General features: G+C 35.3%; 1 protein-coding gene across 5 annotated transcripts in view; it reads left to right on the forward strand.

The window, feature by feature from the left end:
* Nucleotides 1-7138, forward strand: part of LOC124156391 (E3 ubiquitin-protein ligase Arkadia-like) — a 42829-nt gene extending 35691 nt beyond the window's left edge. For all 5 annotated transcript variants that reach the window (XM_046530923.1, XM_046530924.1, XM_046530925.1 and 2 more), the window contains one exon: nt 551-7138. In XM_046530923.1, coding sequence (XP_046386879.1) covers nt 551-613 — 63 coding nt within the window. In that variant the 3' untranslated portion in view covers nt 614-7138. The remainder of the gene's footprint in view (nt 1-550) is intronic.
* Nucleotides 7139-12701: the final 5563 nt, after the last annotated feature.

The following is a 12701-nucleotide window of genomic DNA, read 5'->3' on the forward strand; positions in this document are numbered from 1 at the left end:
AAAAATATTCTGATCCATTCTTTTATGATTTCTTCCCCTAAGTATGTTACGTTGATGATTCTGTGAATAAGATCTTTTGAGTTATTCTGAAATCATATTGTCAGGAAATAAAACATAATTTATGCATAAAACTCACCTGATTTTTTATATAAGTTAGATCTTCATGAAAATGTTCAGAATTTGTTTTTCACGAAACTTGCCTTAGCCTTAGCTATACTCATTTTATACTCCTATGCACCAAACTCCTCTTAATGTCCTGGTATATTGAAGGACTTTTAAAATTGTTGATGGAGTATTGATTAATTTCTTGATTCCATTTAATTTCATATTGATGAATTTTATCGACATTTTGCCTGTATCTGTTGAGTTAGTTCACCCTAACTGTCAAAGATGTCATATCTATTCTGGGTTATTTACATGAGAACCCATTTATCCAAAAATGCCTGGTCTTCTGCTGTGTTTCAGTAATTTAATTTCATGCATCGGATGTTATGACTTTTTCTTAAATTCTCTTGGGGCCTAACATCACTCTCTCTTCTTTATCTTTCAGTCTAACCGAACCTGTCCAATTTGTCGAGGGGATGCTTCAGAGTATTTTAACAATATGGAGTGAAATGTAACTTTAAAGTGGTGTGCCATCATAAAATAACTGTTATATTTTAAATATTTTAAAAAGTGTCCTCTTGATTGCATAATAGTCATTCAGAATGTTAGTCGTGGGATAATAATTTTCAGCAATAAAATATATTTTGCTTTGATTAATTTAAATTTATGAATGAGTTCATGTATGCTCTTTTGGCTTATAAGCCGTGATCTGTGAGATTGAGAGCATATCTGCATGAAATGAAATTTATTTTTTTATTATGCCAATTGTAAATAATACACTAGATTTTTTTTTAATTCTTGGAGTTGCTGCATTTTTCTTCTGTTATTTGATTGGCGTGCCTTTGCAACGTATACTCTTTGTAATGAGGATTTGGCCAACAAAATTATGGGTTAAATGGTTGATGCAAAGAATATTACATCATTTTATCATTACTGGTTTTGTGGAAGGCTTAACAGCCAATTGGTATGTACTGCTTATTTTTTTTTATTCAGGTTAATATGTATACAGCATTTTATGGGTGATGTATAAAGGTGAACTTTGAGCTTGGTATACTGATTATAGCCATTTATTTATTAGGAGATGTATTCTACCCATCATTATAATGGTGAAGCTTCAAATCCACGACTTATAAGTAACGACTTTTTAAATACTTCAGAACTTCTTAGTTGCAATATATTAATTCACATTTGTTAGTTCAATGTATTTTGCATAAAATTTAATGTATTCTCATTAGCATGTTTTTCAGTTATAGAGTTAATATCGTCATTCCTTCTAAGGTTCCTCTCTATTCATCTGTTGAGAATAATTTATTGGTGTTCCCAATGAAATTTTTTAGTTGGAGCCCCGATATTCTAATCTAATCATTTATTAGTTGACCATTCTGTGGTGCATTACTCTAAATATTTACATGTTTTTCAGCTTTTTGTATTGTATGAACTGAGTCATTCAATGTGCTTATCTTTTGCGTGCTAATTTGTTGTGATCATCATATTGTGCAATCTTTTCCGTGCTGTAAAGTTCTTTATTAGCTTATTTGTTGCTACTCCCAGAAATCCTTTTTCCTTAGGAATATTGGGGTAATTGGGATTTCTTCAGATTGATATTTCACTAAATGTTCTTGTCTTATTATTTTAAAAGACATTTTATGTGAAGGATTTTAACTTATGTGTGGGAAAAACTTAATTATTAACGAAGTTTAGAAAGCAAAATCCACTGCTTATAATAAGTGTTAGTTAACTTGGTGGTCAACCTTCCCTGAGGAAATTTTTATAAGATTATATCGGTCCTTGAGGGCTTTAGAACTCTTAATTGTTGACCTTCCAAGTTTTTCATATGTGCATTTTAAAGGTTAGCATGTATTGAAATCTTGTCCCAGACATCAGTATTGTTTCCCCAAAAATTAGTACCTGAGGCCTCTTAGAGTGAAAGATTTTATTTTTGTGTGAAATGAGTCAAGCGTTCAACATTTTAAATATTTGAAACCCTTACCGAGCTTCTAAGCATCTTGTGAAAAAAAGACCACCTCCCATACTTAATCTTTTCAAGTTGTTGAAAGATATTTGAATTGTAAATGTGAATGCAATTGCATCTTTCTAAGCTAACAAAATGAAACCACTAAATAGAACTCATGTATTGTTAACTCATTTCACTATAATTTTTCTCATCAATTTATCATGCCAGGAAATATTTCATGTTATCTTTACATTCAATTCAATTTTCCATTATATGTGTGCTCTTTCTCAGAGTCATCTTAATTCCTGTGAAACTTAAGTAGTAAGTGCAGTCATGCCAATCAATGTCATGTCAGTCAATCCACTGGCATGTTCGTTTGTTGTGAGAACTGTCTTAACACATAGCATAATTATGCTTTGGAGGCTGATAACTGAGCTTATAGTTTTGAGCATATCATAAGGCAGTGAGTTCTATCATTTTCTCTATTATTTACTGAAGGAGAACAATCAGAGAATTCCTTTTTGAGCAAAAGAAAACATTTCTATAAGTGGGTGTTGAAAATGAAAGAACTGTGCACGAGTTAAATACCAGTGTATTCCAGATGTATAGGACATTTCACTGACTGTCATTATGTCTTAAAGTTTTTTATCACTGAATCATGCTGATGCCAACATTGAAATAAATGTTATATTAACTGGTTTTGACTTAATTAGGATGCCTTAATCCTCTTGGCTGTCAACGGTGTTTAGTAACTCTGTGTTTTTCATGCGTATTCCAATTATTTTTCTTATATGTCAACGTCATTACATATTTCTCCTCAAAGTTTGGCATGCGTATGTTCTTTTTGATGTTTTTAATGCTAGTTGGCAATTATACTGTATCCTCTGTGCCTAATCCCCGCCAGTTATAAATACTGAAAATTAAAAATTGATGCACCGTGCCATTGTCTGCCATAGTGGGAACTGCTTCTGCTCCCAGTGCCTGCTCTCTCTCTCTCTCTCTCTCTCTAATTGTTCTTTTCATTCATGTTGTTGTTTACAATTTTAAGGTTCATAAGCATCTATAATTGTTGTGTGTGATTTAGCTTGCTATATAAGTCAATGAACAGCAGCTTTGCAACTGCCTGGCTAACAGTTGAAGAATAAAGTTATGGTGTTGTTAACGTAAAAATTTATGCTTACTCCGTAGAGTAATTGGTTGCAGCCTCATCTGTGAAGAATACTTTCCAATTTACTGAGTCCTATAGAATGCCAAAAGTGAATGCAGTTTTGAACAATATTGTGGTGCCCAGTGTGAGAGTTGCTATGGCTCAGCTTCAATTTGTGATATAATCCTTGTGACAAGACTCAATAACCCATTGGAATCAGCATGCCAAGTATGTAGTTCCCACGAAAATTTGTCTATAATTTTCTCATGGCTTTTAAGAGATCCCTTCGAAAAATGCCAGTTAGAAAGATTAAGTGCCTTGCTTTTGTGCCTTCTCATTTCAAATCAGTCTTAATATTATTTTACATACCTATGTAATTTCATGCCTCATAAGTAATGAAGTTCTCTTATTTCATAATATTAGCCAACTATGATTATTCATGCTTCAGCTACTATCTCTGGTTCATATCATTTGTTTTTTTCCTCGAATAATGTGGTTAGGATGTCTGTACTAATATTTCATCATTAAACTGTTTAAACTTTCAGACATTTTGTTTTTTTTACAAAAAGGCGTTGTTAATTATGTACGTGACAATTTTGGGAAATTACCAGGTAAAGGAGCTACATACAATTGTTGTTCATATTATATTAACTAAACGAATATGCATGTTGCTTGCTTTGTGTTTATATATGTATTTCTGTGTGGGGCATATGCTGATTTAAATCAGTGATTATTTTGTTGGTACTGTTTTCATTTTTAGCCCAGAAACCAATAGACATTGGTGGTTCACGTGTATTGATCAAAGCTGCTTATCATAATAACGTAAAAATATAATTCTAAATGTTGTGGTGTTAAGCTCGTTGGTTAATATTTATATGGTGTTCTGAAGGAGAGGAATGCAGGCACTTGAAGTTCAATTCATTATTACCACATCTGGAAAACATGCTATTGGGAATTTAACTTGATTGTTAAAAAGTGTAGTACTTGTATGTGATATTTAAGAGTGTATTAATTCTGAACTTTGGCTCATAAAAGTATATATTCATGTACCAATTTAATTAGGTGATGTGATCCTCACAACAAAGAACTGCCCATGCACGTTACAATGTTTCCACTTAAAACTAAGATAAGCCGCAGTGTGGACTTTCAGTAAAGGAGCTCAGTAAAGTTATTGTATTCCCAGCATTTTGTAACTTTTCTTGATGTTGTTTTGTGCTTAAAAAAAATTCTATTTCGTGTGTGTGTTGCATTATACCCATTCCAATTAATTGTTTATTGTTCCTCATAATTGTATTTTTTAAATCCAGAAACATCAACTAACTCTATGTTATGTGGTTTGAGTTCATCCTAAAATAATTTGAGAAAAGTCTGTAATTCAGCTGGTGACTATTTTGATGCTAAAGGGGGAGTTGTCATTATCCAGTGTATTATTTGCTTGTCAAACAGTTGCTAGCGTTGCCTTTTAAATGTTGGTCTACAATGCAGCTGTCTGTTGTGTTTTGTGTGTGTGCGTGTGTGTTAAGAAGTGCTGATATTATATTTTGGCCAAATAATATTGAACTGTCCATTACCTCATTATTCTATTAAAGTCATATATATGTTTCCAAGGCTCTTTCTGCCAATCTGGCCTGTGATGGAGTATGTGAAACTCAAATTGGTGTGGGTTTCCACCATCTTGTGTGGGTAACTGCATAGTACAAAATGATTCCTTTGCAATAGTCTTCGTAGCCTTAGAAGCAGCAGCTATGCAGGAGCTCTTGTAATCAATATTAAAATTCATACATATTGACATTTTGTAGTGTTTGATAACGTATTGTGGTTGTGCGTTTGTGGGTGTGTTTGCGGGCGTGCAAGTGTGTTTGGAGTTGTGTGTGTATGCGTGTCTATAAATGTATGTTAGTGCAATTCTTGCTTACTATGAAATCATAAGGCAATTAGTGAACAATAAGTATTTTGCCAGGAAATGCATTTAACAACACTTATTTTGTATATTAATACCAAAGAACAATAACTATATTTCTATCGTGCAGACATTGGCGACCTCCTCATATTCAGCCATGTCTTGATGCTTAGTTTCAAATGATTGCCTTTTACTGCCAGTTGGACATTTATTAATATTATACTCCACTAACACGTTTTCTAAATCCCCAGGGGCCTTATTGGTACCTAGAAAAGCTTATGCTTCCAGCACTTTCAAAGCAAGCTGCCTGGGTATTTTGCTTTGGCTTAATTCAAAGCAAGCTAGAACCAAAGATAGCTTATGTGCATTTTGTATAATAAATGCATGTGTAACTGTTTATGTTTTGTCTTTGTGTATTTTGGCAAGAGTGTCATTTTCTAGTAAATTTTCAGCTTGTTTTCATGGTATAGTTGTTTTTGATGCTCTGGTTTTATCAGGATTGGAAATTCATATGATTTCGCATTATGTAACAAAGCGTTAATAAATTTAATCTGCTTTGTCCACATTTAACTGGAAGTTTTAATTCATTGCCAATCATACTGTTGAAAGCATAGAAATCTAGGTAATATTTGTTTAGTGGATGAAATAACCCATTTATCGTTTTTGTAGCTGAAACGCAGGTCCATGTTCATCTTTACTCCTTATCGGTAATTCATTTCAAACTTTCTCATCGGCTCCATATTTCATCAGTAGTTGTAATTTATGAGGTTTTGAGGTGGGAATAATAGTGTATTTGTGCTGTTGAGTAAGGTCTGTGGTTTGCATTTCTGTAGAAGTTGAACAAAGATATTGTCATTGTATTTTGACTGCCACTGAATGGTTATACCATGCTAACTAGGCTGATCAGGTAATTTTTACCGTAAAATAACATAATACTTAGTATTGTAAGATGCAGTTTGCTTCAATGAATGTGTTAAAAAAGTATTGAGGAATTGGAGAAATAGCCATGATTGGTCGAATTTTAGACAGGTTCAGTACTCAAGAAATGCTACCTACTAAGTAATATCTACTTTTCATTCTTCCAAATGTATGCTTCTTCCAGTTTCTCGTTCAGTGATGCAATAAAGCCATGCATATATATTAGTGGTCAAAATCAATGGCACCTTGCACATAATATTCTAGTGCTTATTGTAATACTTCTTGCTCAATAAGTTTTTGTGTGTAAATGGCTCATTATATCCCTTGATGATATACTGCATGGGAGAGCTTTCCTGGCCACTTTTTTTGTGCCTCAAGGAATGCCTTCTGTTTTCTACGTAGTGTTTTTTATATCCTGGGCATTTGGGTACCTAAATGTTAGGCTTTTTTCCCAATTATTTCTGATTTTTTTTTCGAAGTTATTGAATGCTTTTGTGGTGACATTGGTGGCTGTGGTATATACTTTCACTTTATTCTAAATTACTTGCACTTAATTTGTCAATGCATCATTAATCTTATATATTCCTCCGGTTATAACCCTTGAAATGATGTATGTATTACTGTATTAAAAAGTGGGTATAACTGTAATATCTATCAAACCTCTCTTTGTGCAGGAAAATAGCCACATTTTGCTAAGTTTCATCTCAGAGAAGTGGTTTTCAATTAGTGTTGTTCAGCTGTATCATGAGTATGGAATAAAAATTACTAACATGACCTGTAGCCTCAAATTTACTCCTGTTAGTTGTGAGTGGATATATATTAAAGCCATTATATAATTGTATGACAAATAATGCATTGAGAGAATTCCTAATACAGTACATATATAGCTTCACCAATACAGGGAATTTGTAATTTTTGAAATCTAAACTTGAATTCAAATTATGTATGGATATTGTTGCTTTAATTGTTAATCACTGTGCAATGATTATGGTCCATTTGCTCCATGTGAAATACCAGGTGGGTTCTAATCTGTGTGATACTTTGACATTGAACTACAAGTATTTCATGTAGGATTGTGTGTCAAAAGTGGTAATAAATTGTCATGTGGATTCAATTGTTTGTTTTCATGGGATGGGAAAATTTTTACCTTGTTATGATGCCCCGTTCAGATTATGATTGCCCAAGCAATCGTCCCAACGATAGTTGGCAGAACTAGTTGCGTGAATGCATGTCCGGACAATAGTTCATGTAGTTCCTAACGTTGCCACTTTACGATGGTTAGGCACTGTGAAACCGGAAGAGGAAGCGTTAAGGGTAGGACAAAATGTTTGTGAAGCTCCCATTACTCTATTGTTTTCATGGATTTGTTCAAGCAAGGAAGAATATGGGCGGAAGAAAAATTTTATGTTAATTTTACACGTTGAACACAGTAATATGTTAATCCTCCATACCTCAACAGCTTTGCTAACCGTCAATATCTCGTTCACTTGAGATTTCAGCACTGGAGGGCAGCGCAGGGTGAAACCATCATAGTGTGACTGCATGATAGTTCCAACGACCGCTGGAACAAACGTAATCTGAACGAGGCATGTGTGTCTCTTGTAGCCTTAGGCTGTTTCTGAAAGTGCTATCAATGTTATCTTCTTCCTATTTACAGACAGAACAATATGCCAAAATTACATCATTATCAATATCTAAGCCCTTCAGTAGTTATTGATGAGATAATTTTGTATTAATATTCTCTCTACTGACTAAAGGCATTACCTTTGGCACTTTCAAAAATGCCATTTGTGTCAGTAATGAAGGGGAAGTTGGTATTCGATTTAAGATTCTATTAATTGCTGGCCCCCGTTTAGTTACTGCTTTGACTGCTTAACTCAGTTACTCGGCTATGTTTTCCTCTTGAATTTTTTTAAAGCAGTCAGATTCTATTCCTGGAGTATAGCTCTTTCTGTTCAAAAAAGGTAGCAAGTTTCTCAACTGTTGCATTTATTATAATGCTGCCTTTTTACCAATTCTTGTTTGCTAAAATGGCAATATTATAATGAATTTTCAATGACTAATGCCATTTCTGAGCTTACCGTTAGTGTTTGTACAGCAAGTGTTGCAGTTAAATGCCGTTGTCTCACTTCCTGTGGCAGGCAGAGTAGTTCCTCACTTGGCATTTTCTATGCAGCAACTACAGAAAAGAGATGCATTGCTATCATTTTGGGTGTGGCAGCTTAACTTCCTTCTTCCAAAACTTCATAAAACCCATCGTACAGGGGTGCAGACTTACAAAAAATATTGGGGGGGCCCAAACCGGGGACCTTGCCCCAGTAAATTTTATTAGTAGTGGATTTTAAGGTTTTTAAGCATTTTGGAAGAGTCATATGATCAACATTAGAACCCTGATCACTCGAATCTTAGACACTCCGGGGAAGATCGACAAGCCTGACACATTTTTTCCTCACATCTGTAACGAATTTTTGGGGGGGCTCAGGCCCCATGGAGTCGGCGCCACTGCCATCGTATGAATTAGAATTTTTAAATTTGTTTTGTTTAATTTAGGCACATATCTAAAGTTCTGTTTTACAGTTTTGAAGATCGTATCAGGTTGGTCGTCCCCACACGCAATACTCTTTTAAGTAAACTGATTTCTGGCATTTTTCACAACTCTTGCCAGCATAGTAGGGGTTATGTTGGCAATTTCTACCTGGATGTTGGTCTTCAAAGCTTGTAGGGTTCTTGGATGGTTCAATTAAATGCATGATTTCAAGAAAACCCATTGAAAAAAATTACATGGGGCCAAATCAAACAACCTGTTTTCATATTCATAACATTTATTGGTAAAAAAACCACTCGAAAAATAGGCCTCATCGGCAAACGAATGCTCCTCACTGTTCAAATGTATAATGGCTACTAAACTTGATGAGAACAAAAATTATATTTACACCTCTCGAACGAGACCACTAGGGATTCACTATGGCATCAACCAACTAACTGAATGGTGCACATTTAAAAAAGTAAGTTATGTTGCTGCATAGTGAATATCAATGCGTAGTTGCTTATAACTTGAGTTCTGACAATATAGGCCATAAATAAGCACTTGTCGACCATTGTAAACATCCAGCAGTGTGAGCAAAATATTAAATTTTATTCTCTCGCAACTGCCTAATGTGCCACGTTCATTCCTTCAAGTAATATCTCTTCATCTGTTATGAAGACAGAATGACTAGGCTTTCATTCACTTGCGTAATTACTTCCACAGCTTTTGGAAATTATTCATCAAGGGTCACTGATGGCTTGTTTTTGACCGTTATAAATGTATGCAAACTACATGCATTACAGAAGTTTATTAAAATAATCAGTGGGCTTTGTATGGTCTCAAGCAATTTTGAAAGCAAAGCCAAACATTTAGCTGGTTGTGAAAAAGATAGCTAACCAGATCCTTATCTAGCACTCGGATAGCTAACCAGATCCTTCTATCTAGCACTCGGATATAACTATATTTGAAACTATGATTGTTACTTTTGGTTTATTTATGATTGCAGCACATAATTTTCTAAGCTCTATTACACTCTCTGCAATGTATTTTGAGAAACCCATGTTTCCCATAAACTTGCACTATTTCCATCTCAAATACCTGCTGCAATCGAGTTCATGATACCTGATGTTACCCTCTTCTTTTTGAAACTCATTCCTATCAAGCATATTTATATATTTTCTTTGTCTGTTGAATTTGGCGAATCTTTCAAAGAATGACCACACTTTTTGTGTTAAAATTCTAGCTATCAATTGTCAAAGGCGACATCCTTTTGGGATGGCTAGAGAAGATCACTAGTTTTTCTGAAGTTATAGAGGTGTTTTATCACATATTTATGCAATGGCTCTAAGGCTATCATGAGGAAATTTTATGATCATGGTAGATCTCACCTAAATCTACCCTGGAAATATGTGAATATTACACATGCAAGGTATGAGGGCCAGTTCCTCTCCCTGGACCACCGGCAGTCTTTCTTTTGGGGGGGAAATCTGTTTTCAAGAAGTTTGCAGGATTTCATAACGTTAGTTTTATCTATTGCATACTTAATTGTATTTAATTCATCATCTAAAATTATTCCCAATTCTGAAGTTTCGGGCATAAAGCTATGGCAGAATTACCTATGAAGGTTGAGACTTGTATATTTGAATTATAGCATTAGTATTATTCTTGATAAACGTTGGGCCATAGTCAGCTCATGGCAGTTTTTACACATTCAACGAGGGCTGATATCTATACCTTCATGCAGCAAAAGGGTTTAGACTTCATCTACGTTTTAACCTTTGATCCTTCTGCCAGTAAATATGCCTGTGCAGTACCATGGGCTGCAAGGAGATATTTGGAAATCTGGGGGAAACTTTCTCCTCTAAGAATGTTCATTTTGAGGTCTATTCTCTGAAATTACCCAAAAGTGAATCAGGTAAATAAAAATCAGGACTGGAAGTTATGGCATTGTCTGGGGAGTTAGTTTATGGCCAGGGAAACACACTTAGATGTGCAGTAAAAAGATGAGAGTCTGCGGTTGCTGCGATTAAGCAGGGAAATGGGTGTTTTTTTGCTGTCCTCGCTGGGTGGCATGGGGTAACACCGACTTAGCACTACATACTTGCATATATTTCTCAGTATACTTTGCTGTATTTTTCCATAAAATCTGTAGGTATGCAAGGCTGTTTTGCGATTGATATAAAGTCAGGGAAATAAAAAGAAATTGCACCAGAAATCAGTACAAGTGGAAAGTTGGTATGAACCCTGCGTATAATTTTGCACAGTAGGGTTCTTTTTTGGGAAAGGTAAGACTCTCTCTTTGAAATTGAGTGAATGGCACCATATTACCCTCTACCTTATCTTCCATGAATGATTTATCCAGCCCTGCAAATGGCTGGAAAGTGATCATGTTGTTTCTCAAAATGTTGATATACATTTGTTAGACCAAGTATTTTTACACAAGTGGATGATAAATTTCCAACTATTTAGGAAACACACCCAAAATGTCTGTCGATTATATCTTCTCCTCAATGGAGAGCATTGCTAGTGCATTTAATCATTGGCAGATCCAGGATTTTTTTGAGGGGGGCACAAGGGTCTGACAGGCAAACGATCTTCTCATATTTGACATTGAAAGCAACATACAGCAATTACTGAACAAAATATTCTCTTTATTTTAATATGAAAGTGAATTACCTATAAAAATTAAATTATCGGGGCTCCATAGTACACAAAAGAAAACTAACGTAATGATAACCATATTAAAAATCTTGTCTATTTTTTAAGCGTCTGGGGAGGACATGTGTCCCCCTCCCCTAAATCCCCTTAGGCACTAGACCAGGGGTTCCCAAACTTTTTTGTACCACGCCCCCCCCTTCCCCCCCCCCACTAGACATATCTGCTTTCCATTTTACAATACCCTATTTCCACGGTGCCGTACATACCAACTCCTACTTGTACTCGTACAAGTATGTGCCCACTTGATACGGTGAGTAGGTAGATTTTTTTGTTCACTGTTGAATGCGGTAACGCAGAATGGAAAGATTCAATAATTGTACGTATGATGAAAATTAAAACAAGTATTACATGAAAAATAAATATAATTACCTGTAACCTTCTTTGATAAAGTTTACAACTTTATTGACACTTTACAAAAACAATTATGAAAACTTAGAAAGACTTTATTTCAAAGATCTGAGGAAATTATTTTTGTAATTTTTTTATTTATTTCATTTGGGTGTCACGCCCCCCCTGGAATTTCTCCACGCGCCCCCCAGTTTGGGAACCCCTGCACTAGACTATTCCTGTGACATGGTTTGCCAAAGAAATGTCTTAACCCTCTAGAAAAACCTCTCAGGCCCCTCTCATGTACATATCGACGGTATTCTCAGAAGCAGAAGCCAGCATTTCAGATTGCTGGTAGTAATAAATGAACTGCGGCTTTGGAATTGTTCCTGCTATATTCATAAAATTTGGCTCAAAATTCAAAACCAATCGATAACTGCGGATGTTGCATCAGACCTTGGTCATGAATTGGTATACTGGACACCTGTCTGACCCTCAGAACAAGTAAAGGAAGACTTTCTGTGCTACCAAAAGTCCAGTGTAACAAGGAATGTTGCCCTGTGGCCAAAATTAACACACTGTTGTCACTTGGAATTAATGGGCGGAGCTATCTGATGAACAGCACAATGTAGGTAGTGCACACATGAGATACTAAAACCTTGTGATATTTCCCCCAATCACATTTTGCTGTTTGACGAGGAGAAACATTGCAAATACTCAATGACTGTAAACTTGCCAGTGCATGCTATATAGTGTGGTGTGTGGTACCATACCATATGGTGTGCAGCATACTACTTGTCATTCAAAGGGGAATTCTCATGACTTGAAAAATGTACGGAAAAATCACCCTGGCTATAGCCAATTCTGGGGGAGTGGTGTAGACTCCAAAGACCCCTTGCATGTGGTTTTGTACCTGGTGCTGCAACTCCTGAGTATAAATCAACAGGCGCCACTGTCCATGTGCAAAGCGTAAGACATCAGGGATTCAACCTCTATAACAAACTGTTATCTGCAATAAAATACCTACAATGCAAGAAATTCAAAACATCGGTAAAAAATATCTTGAGGAAACATTTGTTTTATGATGTAGGTGAATATATGGAGT

This window comes from Ischnura elegans, chromosome 3, assembly GCF_921293095.1.
Source record: "Ischnura elegans chromosome 3, ioIscEleg1.1, whole genome shotgun sequence".
Taxonomy (NCBI): Eukaryota; Metazoa; Arthropoda; class Insecta; order Odonata; family Coenagrionidae; genus Ischnura; species Ischnura elegans.